General features: G+C 38.2%; 1 protein-coding gene across 2 annotated transcripts in view; it reads right to left on the reverse strand.

The window, feature by feature from the left end:
• Window positions 1-12,448: 12,448 nt before the first annotated feature.
• RPRD1A (regulation of nuclear pre-mRNA domain containing 1A) overlaps window positions 12,449-24,117 on the reverse strand; it is a 72,241-nt gene continuing 60,572 nt past the window's right edge. Inside the window, exons 7-8 of one of the 2 annotated variants that reach the window (XM_011231615.3) lie at window positions 15,700-15,897; window positions 12,449-13,183 (exon numbers count right to left, since the gene is read on the reverse strand). In XM_011231615.3, coding sequence (XP_011229917.1) covers window positions 15,748-15,897 — 150 coding nt within the window. In that variant the 3' untranslated portion in view covers window positions 12,449-13,183; window positions 15,700-15,747. Of the gene's footprint in view, window positions 15,898-24,117 lie in introns of both variants that reach the window. The other variant, XM_002924665.4, reaches the window with a different exon arrangement.

A 24,117-nucleotide genomic window follows, 5' to 3' on the forward strand; every position in this document is an offset into this window, starting at 1 on the left:
GGCAGAAGGGTCTTTGGGCATCTTTAAAGAGAATATTAAAGTAATGCTGTGGACATGAAACTCAGAAGAAAACCTAGAACTAAGTCTTCATAACCTTGGATTAAGCAATGGTTTCTTAGCTATGACACCAAAATCACAAGCAACAAAAGAAAAAATAGATAAATTGGACTTCAAAATTAAAACCGTGTGTTTCAAATGAGGACAGCATCAAGAAAATGAAGAGATAACCCACTGAATGGGAGAAAATGTTGGCAAATCATGTATCTCTTAAGAGGCCTATATCCAGAATTATAAAAAACTTAAAAATTCAATAATAAAAAGACAAAACATGGACAAAGATTCTGTGCAGACGCTTCCTTGAAGAAACAATGGCCAACAAACACATGAAAAGATGTTCAACGTCTTACATCTAACATTAGTCATTAGTGAAATGCAAATCAAAACAGTGAGCTACCACTTCATACCCCCTAGGATGGTTAAAATCACAAAGAGTAACGAGTGTTGATGAGAATGTGGTGAGATTGGCACTCACACGTTGCTTCTGGGATTGTAAAATTTGTGCTACCATGTCGTAAGAATTTGGCACTTCCTCAAGAAGATGAGCATAGCATTACCATATGACCCACAATACCACACCTAGTTACACACCCAACAGAACTGAAAACAAAATCTTGTGTATACATATTCATAGCAACATTATTTGTAATAGCCAAAAAGTGGAAATAACCCAAATGTCAACCTAACTACAAATGGATACATAAAATGTGATATATCCATACAGTGGAATATCATTCAGCCCTAAAAGTGAATTACTGAAACATGCTAGAACATGGATGAACCTTGAAAATACGTTGAAAGAAAGTAGACACAAAAGTCCACATAATGTATGATTCAATTTATAAGGAATGCTCAGAATAGGAAAATAACATAGATTAGTGGCTGCCTGAGGCTGGGGGGGAACAAGGAATAACTGCTAATGAGTATGGAGTTTCTTTAGGATGATGAAAATGTTCTGGAATTAGCAACGGCCACACAACTCTGAATACTAAAAACCACTGAAGTCTACACTTAAAAGGGTGAATTTTGTGGTATGTGAATTTTATCTCAGTAAAGCTGTTCTTAAAAAAATGAAAATGAAACATTTCCTAAACAGATTACAGTGTAGACACTTAGGATTAAATGAAAATGATAGTCTCGTAAAGAGAAGCAGCAAATGTGCTTTGTACAGCTCAGGCTTCGTACAGCTCTAACTCCAGGACATCCGTCCCATTGCCATAGGGCTTGTTCATATACTGATGTATCCACTGCAGTGCTTCCTAAAGACAGCTCCAGTTAGCTCTGGGCTGTTAGTCCAGTCATGGGATAAGGAGCCTAGAACACGTGACCAGAGAGCACCACTGACCCTGGGGACTGCAGCAACCCCATGCTAAAGGCTGCCATTATGAGGATGAAAAAGAGGCCCTCACCATCCAGAGAGGGATGGGGTGGGCAGAATGCTGAGGAAGAAAACCTAATCAGGACAGGGTGGGAAAGGGGCAAGAGAGAGCACAGATCTAATGATGGCCTCATCGGCATCACAAAGAACTTTGGGGTCACATAGTTGATGACAATCTGTAGGCCATTGTTCTCTCCCTCAGCACAGCCCCTTGGACCTTAACTGCAGAAAGCACAATGGTGAATTTTAATGTGACCACTATTCAGATTTTAGAACTCTGAGTAATATTCGTAGGTGGTTCACCCCTGAGAGGGACAGTACCAGTGAATTAACTGGGACTTAAAATGCAATTACACATTTGAGGCATCACTCTACTTCAAAGCTGAGTTCTCTCATTTTCTCACTGGTGCCTCTCTTGCTTCTCTCTCTAGAAGAACCAACCTTCCTCCTACCCAACAGGCCCGTCTGCCCATCTAGCCTGGATGCCACCCCTGCTCTGACTCCAGTCATTGGAATAGTCTTGCCTTTTCCTTCATCTTCAGCTTCTTCCTCTTATGGATCCTTCCCCTCCACACTTTTTCTTCTTTCAGTAAACCATTTATTGATGTGTAACACCCACAGAGAAATGCTCAAAGCTCGGACCACAAGCCCGGGTTGGATGCCTCAACTGGACTTGTAAGGCACCCTTCCTGCCTGCGCAGTCTTCTCACACAGAGGTCTGGTGAGACTTGTGCCTGTGTGCCTCCCAGTCTGAACTCTGGGGGTGCTGCAACCCCAGGGTATACAGGTAGGAAGTGTTCAACATGCTTCTCTCTATCCTGGGACTAAACTTAAATATAAACAGGAATTTTTATGAATAAAAATAAATTTGTAAAATAATACTAGTTATTTGAAAAGAAAATACCAATTTTTCTTTTTTTTTTTAAGATTTATTTATTTATTTGACAGAGAGAGACAGCCAGCGAGAGAGGGAACACAAGCAGGGGGAGTGGGAGAGGAAGAAGCAGGCTCCCAGCAGAGGAGCCCGATGTGGGACTTGATCCTAGAATGTTGGGATCACGCCCTGAGCCGAAGGCAGACGCCCAACGACTGTGCTACCCAGGAGCCCCCCAATTTTTCTTTTAAAAGCCATTATGGAGACAATTTTTCCAGAGACTACTAGGTTTAATTAAGTGCAATTTTTCCTTTATTTCTTTGAAGATTTATTTGAGAGAGAATGCGAGCAGAGACGGGGCAGAGGCAGAGGGAGAGAGAGAATCATCAAGTAGACTTCCCACTGAGTGCAGAGCCCAGCATGAGACTCAATCCCAGGACCCTAAGATCATGACCTGAGCCAAAATCAAGAGTTGGCTGCTTAACCAATTGAACTACCTAGGTGCCCCATAGAATTTTTATTTTCTATTTGGATGATTAAATTGTTCTGTCTTGGCCAGTGAGAGCCCCCTTTAAGCTGACTTTATTCTTGTAACCCTATGAGAACTTTGAAAGCATTCTCCTTGCTTTCTTGCAAAGAAAGTTCCAGGACCATTGTCATTCTCTCAGGCCTAAGACATGGAAGCATCCACTCTCCAAGAAACCCTGCTAGTTTCGAGCAGAAAGTAGTGATGCCAGAAACAGGATGTTGTGGATACTTTCACTGAAGGAGAGTAATGGTGCTGCTACCAGACTCCTAGAAAGTGAGAGCTGGAAAAGATGAATTCTTAAAAAGCCTGAGTTCTCATATTTAAAATTTACCTCTCACATTACCAAATGCCTACTTGAATGTTTTAACCCTTCAACCAAATGACAGTATCCTTTATAATGTGATAAGCCATACAATTATTCTTTTAATTATTCTTAATTCTGATCAAAAATGACTTGTTTGGGAGGTAGTACAGCCTACTGGTTAAGACTGTAGCCTCTGTGGTAGTCTATGACATTTAATTAACTGTGTAATCTTTGGCATTCTTAATTTCCAAGAGTCTGTTTTCTTTCTATGTAAAGTAAGAATAATAACAGTACTTACCTGATAAGGATGCTGTGAGGACTCAATGAGGTGGTACGTTAAACACCCAGAAGAGTAGATGGCATATTGAAAGTGCTCAAGCACTTTGTCCTACTATCATAATTGATCTAAAAAAAAATCTATAAAATTATGAATATCAACACCAGTAAAAAACAAAAACAAACACAAACAAAAAAACAACACTAGAAGAATAAGATCTAGCATTCCCCTGGGTGGTTGTCCTTTGAAAGCATTTGTAAAAAAACCGTTGTGATTATACTGACAAAGACTCTTCTTGACCAAACTTTACTGAGCCCCATTTTTGACTAGGTGTCATCCTTGGGCTCTGTCTTCTACCTGCCTAACCCAGATTTAGCAAGAATCCTGCTAGGTCAGTTGAGGGAGAATTCCCCCACCCTTGACATCCGATCATCTGGCCTGCCTTCAGCAAGAATCCCCTCACCTTTGATGTCTCCTCTTAGTAATTTCGCACCTCATTGTTCCCCTCACTCTGTTCCTTGGCTATAAATCCCGAGCTGTCTTTGACATCTTCAGAGTTGAGCCCCATCTCTCTCCCTTATTGCGATAGTCTTGATACATATCACAAAAGTCCTGAATAAAAAGTCTTTCTTACCCTTTTGACAAGTGTTACAATAATTTTTTTCTTTAACAATATCAAAACTTGTCTTAATATATTTTCAGTCTAATTGTTTAAGTTCATATTCAATTCAAGGCGGTTTGGTGTTCTAACAATTGACAGCCTTGGCAACTGATTCCTTGAGGTAGCATTTGAGTACTGGAGATTAAGGGAAACCTGTTCTATGAATTCACTTCATGAAATGCAGAAAATCCAAATGGTTCAGTCTCCAAAGTTATGCACAAGGGGTCATTCCAGCTTCAGTTATGTCTTCTTGCAGTGGCTCAATCCATAGTGGTAAGTGCAAGATTTTTATACCCAAGTTCCTCTGGAATAATTCCAAATCACCTTTTACTTTTCTCAAAGACAGAAACTGTAGCAACACTTTTGGAATTAACATATTCTTTCATAAATTCGGCATCCCAAAATGTTAGTTTTAAATCTTGGGTACAATTATCAATTGTCATTAAAGTTAATAGACAAAAGAGAACGCAGTGGTACAAGTGTTTAAAGTATACAGTTTTTTAAATATTCAATTCAATCTTAAGCCCTTTTGTTTTGATATGAAATATTTTAAATTTATCTTTTCAGACCAATTAGCTTTTTAGAGAACATTTTCTTACTAACTTTAGTATACAGTTACACACACATCAAATGTACATATAATTTACAGTATTTAAAGAATGTCTTTAAATCCTCAACTTTTAGAAATATAAAATCTTTAGACCTATCATTAAATCATACTAGTTTCAGATTAGTTACTTCATCATTTTATTCTGAACTTAGGAAAAGATCACACACAACTCATGTAAAGATTAGATAGTGGTGTTAAGTATCTATGTTTTGGGTTTTTGTTTCAATATCTTGGAATTACATTTACAGGAATAGATCTAAATTCTCCCTGTTAGTATTAACTAACTATAGTACGAGCTACTTTTTTCATATACCCTCAGGAAAACACCAACTGAGATACCTGGTATTTAAATATAATTGTATATGACTAACAAGAAGAGATAAATAGAAGTTTTTTTAGGTTAGGTCTAAAATTGTCTTTTAATTTCTAAATTTTGTGGCCAAAAGCAGGCTTATCTTTTTACTAGTGACAGTTTTTATCTTTTTAAAATTCAGTTTTATGTTGCATTCCCAAGTCAACACAAGCAAAGTTTCCGAATTTTAAATATGTGTTTAAACTTCTGTCTTTGGGTTGATCAAATACCTGACTTTTGGACAACTGGAATATAAAGGAGTAGTTGGGTAGCAGTATGGCTACCTTCAAGCTTCTGTTTAAAACTCTCACTTGGACTTCTGGATTTTGCAGGAAGCATACTCCTCTGCTAAGATTCTGGTAAGCGCTGTGTTGTTTCCTCGTGTCCATTCAATAAGAACTTCACTATTCCCACGAGCTTCAAGGGTACCTCTAAAATGCACTATCTTGTCTAGGATAAAAGTCCTCATTAGAGAGAATGTTTAATCTAAAATATTGCTGGCATACCAATTCTAAAAAATTTATAAACTTTCTAATCAGTCTTAATATATGTGAACCAAATATGTTAATATTCTAAGCATTTCCCTGAAAACTATAGTATTTAAATTCAAGAAAGAAATACTCAGACCAGCCAGCCTTAGTTTTACCTGGGAATTCAATAACCTCAATTAATATGTGAGCCTTCAGGCTCACATAGAAGTTATTAACTTCAATAAAAGCAGGAGAATACATTCCACCTAGACAGTCCTTGGGTTAAACTGTAAACAGAACCTTCACTCAAGTCTTTATAAGAAAGGTCCAAGTCTGAGAGACACAGTCAAAGCTGGGTAAGAGATGCTCCTTCAAGGAGAATTCAAATATTTTACTTTAGCTAGTACACAGCTCTAGCTGTTGCTTCAGCTACTTTACAGTCAGAAATGGCATTCCTCAAATTATGTGGTCAGACAAACTTAGATGTTGTGTCCAACCGAAAGTAAAGCTAGTCGTTTTAGCAGTGAGAACAAGTGGCATGGTCCTTGGTCTACAGTTAAGACAGTCAGTCTCTCCCCCTGTCCCTTTGTCAAATACAGTCAATCCCAGTCATGGCAACAAGTATAATGAAAGAAGTTAGACTGCCCATCATGTTTCATTTTCATGTGCAAGGGGGTCTTTATTTTACTGGTCCATACTATAACAATTATTACAATTGATTTTAGATATGGAGCCATGTTCTAGCCATCACAGCATTTCATACTACATGAACAGAATAAAAAACTATCACCTTTTTATTTACAGAGCAGAGAAAAATAAATACGCGGCTGTGGCTTGGGGGTGGGGGTTAGGAACACAGGGACAATTTTAAAGACAGCTTCTGTTATTTGACCCAAACAGCACATGATTGAAATCAGGCAACTACATTGTTCTTTAAAACCTTACCCTTCTATCCAAAAGAACTACTCTAAACTTAGCCATGTTATTCTACAAGAGTAAGATTAATGCCTTCAGATTTCCATTGAGCTAAAAGTATGTTGATATATACTATCCCATTAATTTTTCATTTAATTCATCAGTATTGTTGAGACACTGGTAAAGAACATATTTTTAAAAATCTTTTCATTATTTTTTCGACCCATGGTCAGTTGATCAACCTTTAGAGATGAGTTCAAATGCCTTTCATCTTTTCGGTAACATTTTTTCACACCATTGTGTAGAACTTATGATATTACAGTCAGTGTCTCTCTCTCCCACATTAGATTCTGAGTTCTATAGGGCAAAGCTGTATCCTTCTCATGTTTCAATTCTCTCAGCTTCTGGTATGTATTAAACAATGCACATTAAACAACGCATTCATTCAAAAACCACAGAAGCTGTATTTGCTTTATTAAATGGAAAAGGGGTATTTATTTGGCATATTAATTGAGCTTCTGACAATTTAGCTCCATAAAATCTTGATAAGCTGAGGAAGAGTTCTGGATTGGGTATTCTTGGGAAACTACAAACTCTGAGAACTTGTTCCTCTTACTGGTTACTACAGTTCAAGTTCAGAATGGTGGCACCATTCTTAAAACCGAAGAAGCATCCAACTTTTCCCCTAGACGGATATCAAAGAAATGTATTTCAATTTCTGTTTCAACCCTAGTCAACAGGTGATGGCTGCACGAAGCTTTGATTTTGATGAGGCTTCACAGAGACATATGCCATAAGCCAGAGACAGAGAAACTAATGGGAAAAAGGGCATGTATGACATATATGTGTTGTTCTTGCTCTAAAAAAAAGGTGGCACGATTCAAACAAAATGAAAACTTGCAGAGTTCTTCGATAAACTATTCAAGGATCGGAAGCACCTGATGATACAATTTTGAGTTTATAACTAAAGTTTGTTAATTCTTATTGACTACCTTAGCTGGTATATCTTTCTAGAGAGTAAGACTACTTATTTTTTTAATCTGCTGATCTCTGGGAGCAATTATTGAAATCCGGTTTCAGTTTTATCCTTTAGGAAACAAAAGTACATTGTGCAGAAGCATTCTTAGAGAAAATACAAATTACCATTTCATTAAGTAGCATACAAGGAAACAAGTCTATACATTCTTAATGCTATATTTTAATAACAAATGAGGTTTCTAATAAAGAAGTTTTAAAGTGCCTACAGAATGCTATCATATCCATATGACGCACTGACTAATGTAACAAAAACAGAAACCAAATCAAAGTTGAAAGTAAACATGAAACAGGAATATTTTAACCAAATGATGCTTATTACTGGCACTAATTTTAAATAATAAAAGTAACTACTTAGAATTTGTAAAATGACAGCAAACAAGCACTTAGTAAATCTCCTCATTGTATCTAAGCACATTAGAGTATTCAAAGGTAATTATTAAGCTGCCAGAAATACATCTAGTGGATATTTTATTTCATATATTACTACGACTAAGTAACATCTGAAAATAACATTGCATACTTATTGCCCTGGATTATTTTAAAGATTTTATTTAAGAGAGAGAGAGTGCGCATGCACACAAGCAGGGGAAGGAGCAGAGGAGAGGGAGAGAAAGAATCTGGAGCAGACTCTGTGCTGAGGATGGAGAGTGATCCAGGGCTCGATCCCACAACCCTGAGATCATGACCTGAGCCAAAATCAAGAGTCAGACGCTTAACTGACTGAGCCCTGCCCTGGGTTATTTTATACTTTTTAAAGATTTATTATTTATTGGACAGAAAGGGAGCACAAGTAGGGGGAGCAGCAGGTAGAGGGAGAGGGAGAAGCGGGCTCCCCGCTGAACAGGGAGCCCGACGTGGGGCTCAATTCCAGGACCCTGGGATAATGACCTGAGCTGAAGGCAGACGCTTAACCGAGGCACCCAGACGCCCCGCCCTGGGCTATTTTAATTAGCAGCTGTTTCACTGTATAACTCTGAGGATTTTTAGACTCATTTAAATAATATAGAACTTCTAAAAAATTCACACTGAAAACACTTTTTATTTAAAAAGATAGGTTTGGGACATCTGGGTGGCTCAGTTGGGTGTGTTCTTCTGCTCAGGTCCTCATCAGGATCAAGCCCCCAGTCTGGCTCTCTGCTCAGCGGGTAGTCTCCTTCTCCCCCACCCTCCTCCCCCTGCTTATGCTCTGTTTCTCGCTTTCTCTCTCTCTCTCTCAAATAAATAAAATCTTTTTAAAAAAAAAGACAGGTTTTCTGTTTAAATATTATTTTCAAGTCACATGCTTTGAAAGAGATATTAGCCTTAAAAAAAAAAAACCAACAAAAAAGTCTATGCCATAAGAAAAAATTACACTTTTTCAGTCAATAAGCTCAATCATTAGCAGTTAGCTTTTTATTGGTTCCTGGTGGGGAAAATTACATGCAACTGGAAAAAAGAGCTATATGCGACTGTTGTAAAATTTCACCACAACCGTAACTATTCTTTCCATCGATGGATATAAAAGTAAGAAACCAAAGATAAAGGAACTAGATCTTTCTTCATCATGCTAGCCAACACATGGAGACTAGTCCAAACAGGGAGAATATTAAGCCCTAATAATGACATTTGCTTCAGGATAGAATATTTAGTGCTACCAGCTAGATAGGAAAAGGAACTGAACATGAAGCTCACCCAGGATCCTACATAGCTCAAATACCAGCTCAAAACGAAGAATGAAAACAGTTTAATTTCCCTCCATTAAGCACACTCCAGCTGCAGTATATAACCAAGGCATCACTTCCTACCTTAGGGCAGTTATGTAACTGGATTACACAAAGAGATTTTAAGAAAAGTTCAAACAGCATCACTAGTGCTCTGCTATTAACTTGGCCCATAAAAGTACAAAACTTTATAATTTAAATATCAAGAGCTGGAAAAAGGAGACAATAAATATTACTGTATTAATGCATGGTTTAAAACCTCTTAAAATCTCTCATCTGATGTGTATTTCCACAAGTAAAATGAAACTTTTTCCTGAACAAAGAAATACGGCTTTAAAAAGATGATAAACTTAACCAAACAATACCAGTACAACTGAATTTTTCTAGAATATCTGAATTAGCTAATGGCTCTAAATAACAATTTCACTTTTATTCAAAATTTCAGTTTTGTACCTTTTCCATGGTACATAGAATTCAAATGTGAAATGTATAATTCTAAAACTCATTTCACATTCCACTTTAAGTCAATAATTATTAAGATAATTATCTTTACCACAAAGGCACTAAAAATAGTTTCCATTTTTTATCTCATTGAACAGTTGGAAATAAAATCACAGGGATTTCAGCAACAAAAATGGCTAAACCTGTGGTGGTTTAACACACCAAGGGCTAGTGAGTCTTCTAGATCGGGTAGATGATGGCCAGACCCCAGACTGCATTTCAGTTTCTCCTTCACTCTACCCACCTCCGAAGAATTGCAAGACATGCGCTGGACAGAGAAATGAAATAAGGAAATAAGGAAGAATTTGCCAGGGTGGAGAATGGGGTTCATTAAGACTTGGAAGAAGACAGATGAAAAGCATTTCTTGGCTTATCAAGGAAGCACACTATTTTTAACAGTTGCTTTTGTTGGAGCAAATCCTCACTCCCTCTAACGGCTTCTCATACAGGAGAAGAAATCTCTTTGAGGTAGTGTTGGATGCCTGGACCTGTGATGCACAAAGCAAATCTGGAACCTGAGTGTGGGTCGGAATTACCTAGAAGGCTTGTTAAAAAGATGTATCACTGGTTCCCATCCTCTGATTTTTCTGATTCAATAGATCTGGAGCCCCAGAATTTACACTGCTAACAAGTTCTCAGCTAAGGCTAATACTGCTGGCCTATGGAACCCCTAACTTAGAAAAAAATATGCTAGTTTCAAAATGAAAATAAGCTTTGGGCAATTCTAAAAGTTGTCACTGTATTTCATTCCCACTAGATTGAGAGGAGACATGCAGTTGAATAATCTCTCTATATCTCAAAAGGTTTGACATTTACTGTCTAGGATACCCTTATCAATAGTTCATTTTAACTCTACTTTGTGTACTGCTCTGAAAAAAAACAAATGGAAATCAAAGCAGAAACTTGCACAGATGTTGGTACACCCATGTTCATTGCAGTATTATTCACAACAAAATGTGGAAGCAATCCAAGTGTCCATCAACAGACAAATGGATAAACAAAATGTGGCATATCCATACAATGGGACACTATTCAGTCCTAAAAAGGACACATGCTACAACATGGATGAACCTAGAAGCCACCATGCTAAGTGAAAGAAGCCAGTCACAAAAGGACAAATATTTCTAATCCCACTTATATGAGGTACCTAGAGAAGTCAAATTCAGAGACAGAAAGCAGAATGGCAGTTGCAAGGGGCTGGGGAATAGGTAGTTATTGTTTAATGGGTAGCGTTTCCACTGGGGAAGATGAAAAAATCTGAAGATTCATGCTGGTGATGATTGTACACCAATGCTAATCATCAATGTACTTAATGCCAGAGTACACTTAAAAATGGTAATTTTTTTGTTACATGTGTTTTTTTCGTCGTTGTTGTTACATGTATTTTACCTCAGTAAAAGCAAAAACAAACCTGGGTGTAACATCCTTTGACAAGTCCCCTCCAGCAGTGCTGGTTTTTAACTTGCATACTTGCACAATATTATAATTTCACTATAACTTGACATGTGATACAAAATATGAATTTGGTAATCATGGAGCTGCTTACAGAACGTATCAGTGTAATGGGCATCATCAGTGTAGTGGTTAAGAAGCACAAGTTCAGGGCCGAACTTGGAGCTGGATCTGAAGCCCAGCTTCACCATGTGACCTGTTCAGGGTCACAAAGAATTTACACTGTGTCCTAGTTTCCTCATCTGTAGAAGTGGATAATCAGAGTATCTATTACAAAGGATATATGAAGTGCTTAGAACAGTTTCTGATGCACAGGTAAGCAACATATGTGTGTGAACTACCATTATTGTACAGTACAGACTATAATTTGCTTTGTAGGGCACCGTTTCTCAAAGTGCAGCCTTTTCTCAAAGCGCATCAAAATCATCTGGGTACCTTGCTTAAAATGCAGACTTCTAGATCCCGATCTTCTGAAACAGCATCTTTGGATATAGGTTCCACTATGTAAAACCTGCTACTGCAAAGGGGAAAACTGGAGTGGGAATGAATGGGTAACACCTAGATTCTCATAAAGTGACCACAGGACTTCCAGGAACGGAGGAGACCCACGAGCAGTGGTCAGAGGACGACATTTCCTTAACTTTCTAGACGATAAGAATCACAGAAAATTCTGATTTAGTAGGTAGGTGCCCTTTCTGAAAAATGTCCCAAGTGAGTCTTATCAAAGAAGTTTGACAAACACTGCGCTAGAGATTCCCACAGATTTTTAGTATTCCCCAATTCTGCTTTAAATTCAAGATGTGGTGAGGGCCTGTGCTCCAGAAGCGCAAAGTACCAAATGAATCCGTTCACTCAAAAGCACTTCGGCATTACTGTGCAGGTCACAAAAGAAGAGGTGATCCTGTTCTCTCCCCATAAGGAACTTGCTGAAGAATGAGCTGTAAAACCCATACTTTATTATCTCATTACCTGGAATTACAAATTGTGAAGCACATCATGGACTTTGAAGTTGGTCTAGAGTTGTGGTTGCAAAAATGTGGTCCCTCAACTCAGTGGCCATCAGCATCAGATTGTTAAAAATCTAAACTATCAGGCCTTACTCCAGAAGCTCTGGGAGCGGGGCCCAGTGATCTGTAGTTTAATCGCCCTGCAGGTGATTCTGACGTTCGCTTAAGTTTGGGAACCACTGGCCGAGCCAAAGGAATCTCCTCCAAGTTTCTCCACCATAAAGTCACTGAATATTTCAGTACTCTGCTTCCTTCCCAGTCCATTAATCTCTCCCCTCCCACCCCACATTCAATTAATCAGATTCACTGAAATCATCTACACATTTCAAAAACAACATAAAACTTTATTAAGAACATCTTATATTGTCATCAGATACAGCCAAAGAAAAAGGGGTAAATAAACAGGGAAACTTCATCTTCCCATGTGCTATTGCCACCTCTGAACAGACTCGTGTGCGGATGGCTGGAATTACAGACGGCAACAAATGCTCTGTATAAATTAATTCAGTAACACAACGCTCCCTTTCTATACAGAGAAGAACTGGGTTTACACTTTAAAAAGCTTTGATATAGTGCAACAACTATGAAACAAGACTACATCTTTAGGAGCTATTTCTTAATAGAATACAAAGCAGTTTTGCAGCTTTACGTTATTTCATATAATACAAATTTTTAGAATGGAAAATTCAGAAAGGGCATTCTAACTTTCCCAATTAATTTGTACTTTTGAGTTTTTTCTTTCTAAAGGTTTCTCAGAGCTGGTTCACAGTAACTATACTTTAATAGACTATCTGCTCATCTACAGTGACAACTGACAACCTAGTTTTGTTCTTTTAATTTTGCAAATAACCCTGATTCAGAGTGCAAGTGAGAAGAGGTACCACAATAGCTGCATCAGGACTGGTGTTCCTAGAGGGGGAGTTTGGCTATTGAGCACAGCTGATTTTCTCAGACTCCCGGGTTCCCCCAGGTGGTTCTTTTACTTACTGTAGTGATGGAAGGAGCAGAGGGAACGCCAGGGAATCTGTTCAAATTGCCACTCCAGACAGCTCTCTGCACTGTTTGTGGAGAAAAGAGTGATGGTATCCATTCAAACCACAGCACCCCTACCGCAAGTGTGGTGACATGCTTTTCTCTTGAGGGGCCGGGCCAGACCGCACTCAAAGACGCGTGATTTGCCTCATGTACATACACAGTGGAGAAAATGCTCATGATTTAGAGTTTGGTATTACAGTACCCCATCCTACCCCATTTCTTGAGAAAAATCTAAGTCTACCTTTTAGAAAGGAAGACTATTCGCTGCTAAGGCTTACCATGTTAACTATCACAAGGCTGAAAAGATAACTTCTAAACCAGACCATATTATTTGTGTTTACAGTTAGTGAATTAATCAACAGCTAAAGGTTTGTGGAGGATTGGTCAAAGGGTGGGACTGGGGGTAGGATTCAGGTTGAGTACTATCATTTATCACAAATCGCATCAAGCTCTTTAAAAAAATAATGCATTTTTATCATAAATATTTAGAACAGATACTGGCATTAAAATCAGTATCTAAGTCAGAAGTCTGTCTTAAATGGTGAAAATATTTCAACAAACTTCTAATAATTCAAATCTTCCCAGGAGTACATAGTTTATAAATTAGCTTTAAATGGAAAAAAATATATTTTGAATGGGTAAATCACTTTAGCAGATCATAAATAAGATCAAGACATTGAAAATAAATTAATATACACGTTTTTGCTTTCACTTTAACAAGAAAAACTAACTTACATGGTACACTTTTATAACAGGTATAACTAGGTTTTTATAATTGTGCATTGGTTACCCCACCACCCCCATGCTGAATCTTTTTCTTACATATCCTACACCTAGGAACAGAGGTACACTAGACAGACAGACACCCCAATGTGTGAGTCTGGCTGCTGCACGCCATTTCCTTAGAGTGATGTTACAAATGCTGGTCAGGATCTATTAGTAATTTGTCAACCACATTACAAATTAAGTACATTCATGGTTAAGTGGATTAGGTTCCCAGGTGAGCTTTCTGTGGTAGTGTTTACAGGGAACCTAACTTCTATTGTTTGTGAGAAAATCTGCCCAGAGTCCTAAAAGTTGACTAAAAGACTTTGGACTATAAGCCATATATGGATGGGGACTACTAATATGGGTCTATGTTTTGGAGAGAGGTCAAACTGTTAAAAGCACTGTTTCCAGAGCTACTGGGTACTGAAAATAAATATCTGCCTTCTCCTTCACATATAAATTCATTTTAACTATAATTTCTAATATTGAGAACAAAAGAGTGAAGCCATTCAGACTAGTGAGACATAATTGGCTTGTGGGATTTAAAAGATGTTTTATTGACTATCTAGTTTGAATCTGCTTACAAGGAAAAGAAAAATGTCTAATATGTAATGAATGAAAATAATGTTTATCCTAAGTCATTATTGAGTACAAATCCACAGCTTAACAATGTGATTTAAAAAGAAAGCAGGAGAGCATGCAACTGCTCTAACACACAGGGTTAGAAATAAAAGGTAAAAGTACATCTGTTTTGGTAATTCTAAATATACAAATATAGCATTTGCCAGATCTACCCTGTAGTGTAGCACTGCTTAATTTCCAAATATACAGTCACTCAAAAACCTTAAGGAAACATTAAAAATGTTCCAGGCTACTTTACTGAACTTCAAGGAATATTGTGTTGAGATTTTAGAGCTAAAAATACTATTGTTTTTAAAGTTAAATGGCTAAGCAAATAATAAAAGTATCATTATTTTATGTTTCTTTTAATCCCCTAGATGGCTTTATGTTAAAGGGATTGATTATGTTAAAAGGAGACTGATTTGAAAATAGCAATCAGCTCCAGAATCAAACTTGTCCTCTTGGTAGAAGGTCAAATTTTACATTTCTAAAGCATTTTCATATTAACCTACTCAAATAATTCTAAACAGTTTGATCAAGGGGGTCCCTATTTAACACTCCTTTTACTCTACACTGGCAGCTGGAATGGAACCCCTACAGTACTATTGTGGAAAAGCTCTCTAAGCTTGAATCTGACCCTTACTTTAGTATTAAATTACTGACCTCTAGGGAATAAGGAATCAAAGGCATTAAGAGGCACAGAACTGATATTTTGGTCAGGGAGAAGGGTGAGGATTAAGTTGGAACATTTAGTCACTTCTACAATCAAGGCCTAACTACACCATAATAAAGTCTCTACCAACTCATGATTAGTTCTCACCCTTTAGGAATTACATACTTTACAGTGATTAGATACCAAAGGAAATAAAGAAAAATATTTGAAAATACACGAAGAAATAGAAACATGGAATTTCTCACAAAGCCCTGGATCAAAAAAATTTACAAAAAGATCTTTTGAAAATAATCACTATTTGTGAGCTTATTAATACACAGAGATCATCACTTTGTTTAAACTAAGTCATGTTAACTTACCAATAAAATAGTAAACAAACCAACATTTTAAACAATTTTATAAATTACTTGTCACTTCTTTTGTTAGTCATCCTCTCAGCCATATACAAAAATAACACTACAGGACTGTCCACCTAACCTGTCTCCATTTCTTGCAAAGTCCTGGGCCCTGGAAAGAGGCTGGTCATCAATCTTCACTGTAGATGTCTCCTGCAAAGGGCAGGTGCATGTGGCTTCCAGTGACATTGGGCAATCGGGATAAGTCTGGCAGGCTCTGGATCCGGGACCTGAGTTCTTTGCGCACCAGGGAAACTCTGGCTAACTTGCGCTTGTATTCCTGTAACATCAAACCACTTTCATTAGCATTCTTGGAGTTGAGAGAAGTATCTAGCTAATACTCTGCATAAAATCTGGTATTACACTCAGTTAATGCTGAATAAAAAAGGATGATTACAATGTTAGCATTAAGATCAAAGGAGGACTTCGGAAATATACTGCTAGGTAAACTCTATTATTATGAAAAACCACAATCTTTTTCTTTTTTTTGAGAGAGAGAGTATGAGCCCAAGCAGGGGGCGGGGAGGGGCAGAGGAAGAGAATCTTAAGCAGGCTCCACACCCAGCATGGACCCCAACTCAGGGCTCGATCTCACAACCCTGAGATCATGACCTGAGCTGAAATCAAGAGTCAGATGCTTAACTGACTGAGCCACCCAGGTGCCCCAAGAAACCACAATCTTAACAGTTGTCACACATCTGTGAAAAGAAGACTAATATATTAATATACTTAACCTCAACATATAAGATTTTCAGGCATCCTTGGATAAGAAAAATTATGTATCTGTTTTCACAAACCCATTATTTTCAATTGTGAATGTTGGCAACAAAGCACAGGAGCATTATCAGTACCTTTGAGTTTGTCTCCAATAGATACAAGTTGCTATAATATTACATTACAGTTTTTTAAAGCTATCTTGAAATATTGCTTATGTATTTATTCATTTGCCAGAGAGAGAGAGAGAGAGAGAGAAAGAGAGAGAGAACAAGCAGGGAGAGCAGCAGGCAGAGGGAGAAGCCGACTCCCTGCTGAGCAGGGAGCCTACTTCCTGGTGAAAACTATTTTTAAAAACCATACTACCATTTAAAGCCTCTGGAAATGATCCTAAAAAGCAAAGAACATATAAAGAAACATCCAGTCCAGAAAAATCCATTAAGAAAGGCAAGCGTCTGTGGTCTCTAAACCAAGATGTTCCCTCCCCCCGCCTCCCAGCTCAGCAAGGCAGACTCCTCTCAGACCACTGCAATAACACAAGGATCACTCTCTCGCAGCTCCCAGTCAGAGGGTTTTCTTCCTGAGAAGGGCAAGATATCAGCATTTGTCATCCTACCCCCCAGCTACCTGTTGCTAAGGCTGTCTCAGGATAGTGTAGTTAAGGGCCCAGGGGCCTTTCAATCAGCCCCCGTTGGTGAAACAGAGGCTCTACCTTGGATGTGGGAAGCCAAGAATACTGGCTCAGGAGGTGATGGTCTAATCAGAAAGAGAAAGCTGAGATGAACACAGGTTGCTGCACCCCTCCTCACTCTAAGAGCTCAGCTCCTATAGCAGAGGTAACCCTAAAAGCTTACCACTGTCCCCATACCTAGTTACAGACCCCCAACACAAAAGATTTTTGCCTGACAGAAGCAGGCAGTAAAACAGACAGAACCTAATCTCCTCACATTTTAGTTACAACAACAAAGCAAGAAGTTCAAGTCTAAGGGTACCGTCAATAACAGTGGTAAAAGACAACTAGGAGATTCGTAATAGGAGCTAAACTGTAGGTCAACTAATTTGCAGGAGAGAACTAGGGAAGAAGACAGCTGGAAGGTGACTTCCTGGTGTCAGAACAAATAATCTAACACTGACCTCAGAAAGGAAATCAGTTATCTCAAAGAGATATCTGCACTCCATGTTTATTGCTGCATTATTCACAGCAGCCAAGATATGAAAACAACTAAGTTTCTGTCAACAGATGAAGGTATAAAGATGATGTGGTATATATACACACTGGAATATTATTCATCTGTAAGAAGAAAGATAATTCTGGCCTTTGCAAATGGATAAGCCTAGAAGACCTTACGCTAAGTGAAATCAGAGAGAAAAAGATAAATACTGTATCTCACGTACATGTGGAATCAGGAAGGAAGGAAGGAAGGAAAAGAAAGAAAAAGAAAGAAAGAAAGAAAGAAAGAAAGAAAGAAAGAAAGAAAGAAAGAAAGAAAGAAAGAAAGAAAGAAAGAAAAAAGGTGAACTCAATAGAAACAGTAGAATGGTGGTTACCAACAGCTGGGGTAGCAGGGGGGAGATGGAGAGATGCTGGTCAAAGGGTACCAGCCTTCAGTCCTAAGATGAATAAGCTCTGGAGATCTAATGTACAGGATGTTGATGATATTTAATAATACTGTGTTGTGTACTTGACATTTGCTGAGAGGAGACCTACATGTTCCCACCACACACACACAACTATGTGATGTGATGGATGTGTTAATTATCCTGATTGGGGTGATCATTTCAAGAAGTAGACAGGTATCAAATCATCACACTGTACAGTTTAAATATACAATTTTATCTGTCCATTTTACCTTGGTAAACCTGGGAAAAGCAAATTGGTCCTTATTCTATTAGTAAACCAACACTGCCCCCATGCCCCCCACAAAAAAAACTCCACAAAAAAACCTAAGCATGAAAGAGAAAACATAAATTGTGGGTCCAGTGGCACACATGAACTGTATCAGGGAATGTCAACCTGATAAGTCAGTCAATAGGTAAAGCCAGTACTGGTTTTTTATTTTATTTTTTAAAGATTTTATTTATTCGACAGACAGAGAGAGAGCATGAGCAGGGGGAGCAGCAGGCAGAGGGAGAGGGAGAAGCAGGCTCCTCGCTAAGCAGGGAGCACGACACGGAGCATGATCCCAGGACCCTGGGGTCATGACCTGAACTGAAGGCAGATGTTTAACCAACTGAGCCACCCAGGTGGCCCCAATACTGGTTTTTTAAATCCCTTTCCTAATCTTCTCATTCTTTTCTAACTAAACCTGCATTTTGCCAAAACAGCTTTCAAAAAATTTATTTTGGGGGCACCTGGGTGGCTCAGTCATTAAGCGTCTGCCTTCCGCTCAGGGCGTGATCCTGGTATTCTGGGATCGAGCCCCACATCAGGATCCTCCACTGGGAGCCTGCTTCTTCCTCTCCCACTCCCCCTGCTTGTGTTCCCTCTCTCACTGGCTGTCTCTCTCTCTCGAATAAATAAATAAATAAAATCTTTAAAAAAATTTATTTTGTGTTTAAACTTAACTTTTTAGTCCCTAAATGAATTTAATTCTGTCCAGCTCCAAAGAAAGGGAAGAACTTCAATTTTAAAATTTAAGATAAAAAAATTCCCCCCAAGCAAAATCATTAAGAAATTAAGCCCCTTCCCTTAGCAATAAATACTGAGCTGATATATACTACTTCTACTGCTATGTATAGTATTGTTTATTCTGCCAGTATGAAAAACTTTTGATGCAAATCAAAACCACAAAGATATCACTTCACACCTACAATCATGGCTGTAATAAAAAAGGCAGACAAGGGGCGCCTGGGTGGCTCAGTCAGTTAAGCGTCTGACTCTTGATTTTGGCTCAGGTCATGATCTCAGGGTCATGAGATCAAGCCTCCACATCGGGTTCCACACTAAGTGGGGAGTGCTGGAGATTCTTTCTCTCTCTCTCTCTGCCCCTTCCCCAACCCCAAACCCCACTCACACTCTCTTTCTCTCAAATAAATAAAAAAAAAAAAAAAAAAGACAGACTATAACAAGTGCTGACAAATGTGGAGAAACTGGAACCCTCACACACTGCTGGTGGAAATGTAAAGTGGTCTGGCAATTCCCAAAAGCTATATAGAGTTACACTATAACCCAGCAATTTTACTTCTAGGAATATACAAAAAAGAAATGAAAATGTATGGTCACACAAAAATTTTAACATGATTGTTCATAGTAATTCATAATACCCAAAAAGTAGGGAAAAAAATCCAAATATCCCTCAACTGATGAATAGAGAATCAAAAGATGATATATTTCTACCATGTAATATTATTTGGCCATAAAAAGAAAAAAAGTACTGATATATCCTACAATATGAAACACCCTTGAAAACATGCTAAGTTAAAGAAGCTAGCTAAACAGACTATATATACTGTATGGTTCCATTTACAAGAAATCTCCAGAAGAGCCAAATTTATAGAGCCAAGCTTAGGGCTTGGGGTGGGATGAAGTGGAAATGGTTAAGAAGTTTCCTTTAGGGTCAATAAAAATGGTCTAAAATTATAGACTGTAGTGATGGTTGCAAAATCCTGTAAATACATTTAATAATTGTACACTGTAGGAGTGCCTGGTTGACTCTGTCGGTACAGCGTGTGACTCTTGATTTGGGGGTTGTAAGCTGGAGCTCCCTGTTGGGTGTAGAAATTACTTAAAAATAAAATCTAAAAAAAAAAACACAAAAAACTTGTATATTGTTACATGGTATGTGAATTACATCTCAATAAAAATATTAAAGGGAGGGGAAAAAAGGCTGAGAACCTCAATGCCACAAATAGTATTGTTTCTTTTTTAAAAAAGATTTTACTAATTTGTTTGAGAGAGAGAGAGAAAAAGAGATCATGCTTATGGGGAGGAGCAGAGGGAGAGGGACAAGCAGACTCCACGCTGAACGCGGAGCCCGATGTGGAGCTCAATCTCGTGACCTTGAGATCATGACCTGAGCCAAAATAAAGAGCCAGACGCTTAACCAACTGAGCCACCAAGGCACCCCCAAATACTATTGTTTTTAATGCGAAATGGATTCCAAGTTCTGTTACTTTACTAAGAAATTCACTTAAAAAAAAACACAAATTCAAGGATAAGGGTGAGCTGTTATTCTAGGTGCAGTAAATGCCAAGCTCATACAATATAAACACTCTCCAACAAATTCCAACCTGACTTCTTGGAAAGACCAATCTGTTAATGAAAATATTACACAAAAACCAGTAGTGAACATGAGTGATGGTCCAAAGGGTCAAACAAAATCAATGCCATAGAAAATAAAGACATTGTTTATCATAACCTACTTTCTATACATCACCTGTAACTTACAACACCCACTAACTTACATACCAACATTTGATGTCAGTTCGACAGTCTTCTGACTTGAGATTCTAGCTCTAACTGCATATTTTTTTCATTTTTCAAACAAATGCACCATTCTGTTATTTGATATTGAATTTGAGTGTCTCAACTGCTCTACTCCATACTTGAGTTAAATGTTTCTTGAGTATCTACTACAGAAGGTACCAGTCACTATGCTGGGAACACAAAGATGAATCATAATTCTCACCTAGAAGAACTCACAATTTAATGCGCATGCAATCAAATGAGTAATTACAATAAAATATGGTGTATTCCATTAGAGGCAAAAACCACTTTCTGTGACATACCAGAACCGGAGGATGGAGGACTTTGCCACTCTGCGGAGTTCAGGGAAGGTTTTCAGAATTGAGGAGAAGTGAGTACAACATAATAGGACATGGGAACAGCAAGATAACAGGGCAGTGAGGAAGGATAAAGAGCATGATATGAGCATGCCAATTCACTACCACCACAGAGCACGGTACAAAGTGAAGAAATTAATTCCATTACCAAATATAATCACATTTAAGAGAATGAACCTGAGGAAGAAACCCAATTAGGAGTTTACTGCAAATGTCTAAGACAGACAGACTAGGGCCTGAACCAAGCCAGTAGTAGCAGAGCACTTCACAAATTACACTGTATGTCAAGCAGCAATGCACTTCACAAACTACACTGAACGCATCCAACACCTTACTTCAAAAGACAAAAACAATTTGTAGTTAAGAAAAATCAGCAGGACTGGTTGTAGTTGATGTAAAGAACGATGAGGTTTCAGGCTTGATGAGTGGTTGGATGGAGGGGCTATTATCTGAGATAGTGAAGATGGGTAGAAACTCCTTTGGGGAAGATAAACAGTTCAGTTTTCAACACGTGAGGTGTGTTATCCTTGAGATTTCTAGTAGAAGGCACTTGGAAATGTGGTTCTAGCATTCCGAGCAGGAAGTAAGATGTGGGCTTCAGAGGCAGCAAATAAAAATCTACCTATAAACCATGATATGTGCAGGAGCCCATTAGGCCTGTATGAGTGCATACACAGAAATGTTTCTGAGCCATCTTAAACCACTTTGCTTCACCCTTCCCCCACTCTATCTTCTGTATATCTACCATCAGCCAAGATATTGTTAAACTTTGCTTTTCATGGTTTCAGAAAAAAATAAATGTATACTGAACCTGCTTTACTGAATTATCCATCATACCACACCACATCCTATGATTCTAATTACACCAAAATATGGCATGTCTCCTCCCATTCTTGGTTGGGAATCAGACATACAAGAAGGAGAAGTAAGCTAATGACAGAAGGCAGAAATGTTCCTAGTATTAAAAAGGACTAAAAAAAGCAGTGAAAGTTAATCAGGAAGGTCTATACGTGGAAAGGTCTGAACTTTTTTCCTTAGGAAAATACAATTTTCCCAACAGATTCTTTTGTTACTATGACTATCCAACCCTCAGAAGAACAATATACCATTCACATCCATTATGTGAAGAACTCAGTAATCATCCTTAACCAACTCAATATCTGCTCTCCAAGTTCTTATGTGACAACTCAATACAAATCGGTATAATTTGAGATTTCAAAAAGGTCCACTTAAAGCATTTCATATGCGAAAAGTTTAATGGATTCCCACTCCTTAAGTGTGGGCTGCACATGGTGACTTATTTAAAAAGTACAGTATGAAAAGGGGAAAAAAATCAACTAACTTTACAGTAGAGAAGCCTGACAAACACTTCCTCAGCAAGGCGATCAAGGGCACATCAACACTGATACGTCATTTGATAGTAAGTACCCTGATAAAATGTGATGAATATGGCACCTGACCTCTGCGTCTTCCTGTCTTCCTTCTTCCCCGCCACCCCCTTCCTCCCAGTCTAATTTTGAGGAAAATGTTAGACAAATCCCAACTGAGAGATATGTCACGAAATCCCTGAGCAATATTCCCCCAAATTATCAAGATCATCAAACACAAGGAAAGTCAGAAAAAGTGCCACAGCCAAGAGTCTAAGGAGACATGACAAATAAATGCAATGTGATAACCCAGATGGGATCCTAGAACAAAAAAAGGACATTAGGTAAAATTTTTAAAAATCTAAATAAAGTATGGAATTTAGTTAATAAAAATTGGTTCACTAATTGTGACAAACATACCATACTAACATAAAATATTAACAACAGGGAAACTGGATATGAGGTACAATAAGAACTCTCTGTACTGTCTTCATAGCTTTTCTGTGAACTTAAAATTGTCTAAAATAAAAATTTTTTTTAAAAATCTAATGGACAAATTAGGGGTGCCTGGATGGCTCAGTCATTAAGGGTCTGCCTTCAGCTCAGGGCGTGATTCCTGCGTTCTGGGATCGAGCCCCACATCAGGCTCCTCTGCTGGGAGCCTGCTTCTTCTTCTCCCACTCCCCCTGCCTGTGTTCCCTCTCTCGCTGGCTGTCTCTATCTCTGTCAGATGAATAAACAAAATCTTAAAAAAAAAATCTAATGGACAAATTAAACATTTCCCTAGATTATTTTTTTTTTTTAAAGATTTTTTTTTTATTTATTTATTCGATAGAGATAGAGACAGCCAGCGAGAGAGGGAACACAAGCAGGGGGGAGTGGGAGAGGAAGAAGCAGGCTCCTAGCGGAAGAGCCTGATGTGGGGCTCGATCCCACAACGCCGGGATCACGCCCTGAGCCGAAGGCAGACGCTAAACCGCTGTGCCACCCAGGCGCCCCTCCCTAGATTATTGAAGCCGTTTTACATACATTCTTATCTTAATCTTCACAAAAATCCTGCAACAGAGGTATCACTATCCCTGTTTTACAGATGAGAAAACTGAGATTTAGAAAAATTAAGCATTAAATTGCTCAAGCCAGAAATGCCCGATGCCAGCCATGCAACACATTTTATTTAATAACATTCACCAAAATTAATGAAAAATAAACTAATAGATCTTAGTTATTCTTGGACAAATGCTACAACAATCACCATTCAAAATGCTGATACAATCAAAAACTACTCAAGATGTTTTGGAGAATTCCATTTATATTAAATTATCCACATTCTGATACAGATTTGTTAAGAATATTGCAGAATGATCTACAATTTCAGACTCCAAATAACATATTAAAGCACTACACTAAATTTATTAACAAATAATGAGGAATTGTATTAAACCTGCTCTGAACACAAAATTTTTGTGGAGCCAAAAATGATACAAATTTTTCTTCAGAATCTTTTGTCCAAATTATTCCTTTTACCTGCCCAGGATCCGCATCCAATTTCTATTCATCCTTCAAGTGCCAGCTCAAATCCCAAGCCCTCCAACTGAACTTTCCCTGATTACTTCTCCCACACTGAACTTTCACTACTA

Source organism: Ailuropoda melanoleuca, chromosome 14 (genome assembly GCF_002007445.2).
Source record: "Ailuropoda melanoleuca isolate Jingjing chromosome 14, ASM200744v2, whole genome shotgun sequence".
Taxonomy (NCBI): domain Eukaryota; kingdom Metazoa; phylum Chordata; class Mammalia; order Carnivora; family Ursidae; genus Ailuropoda; species Ailuropoda melanoleuca.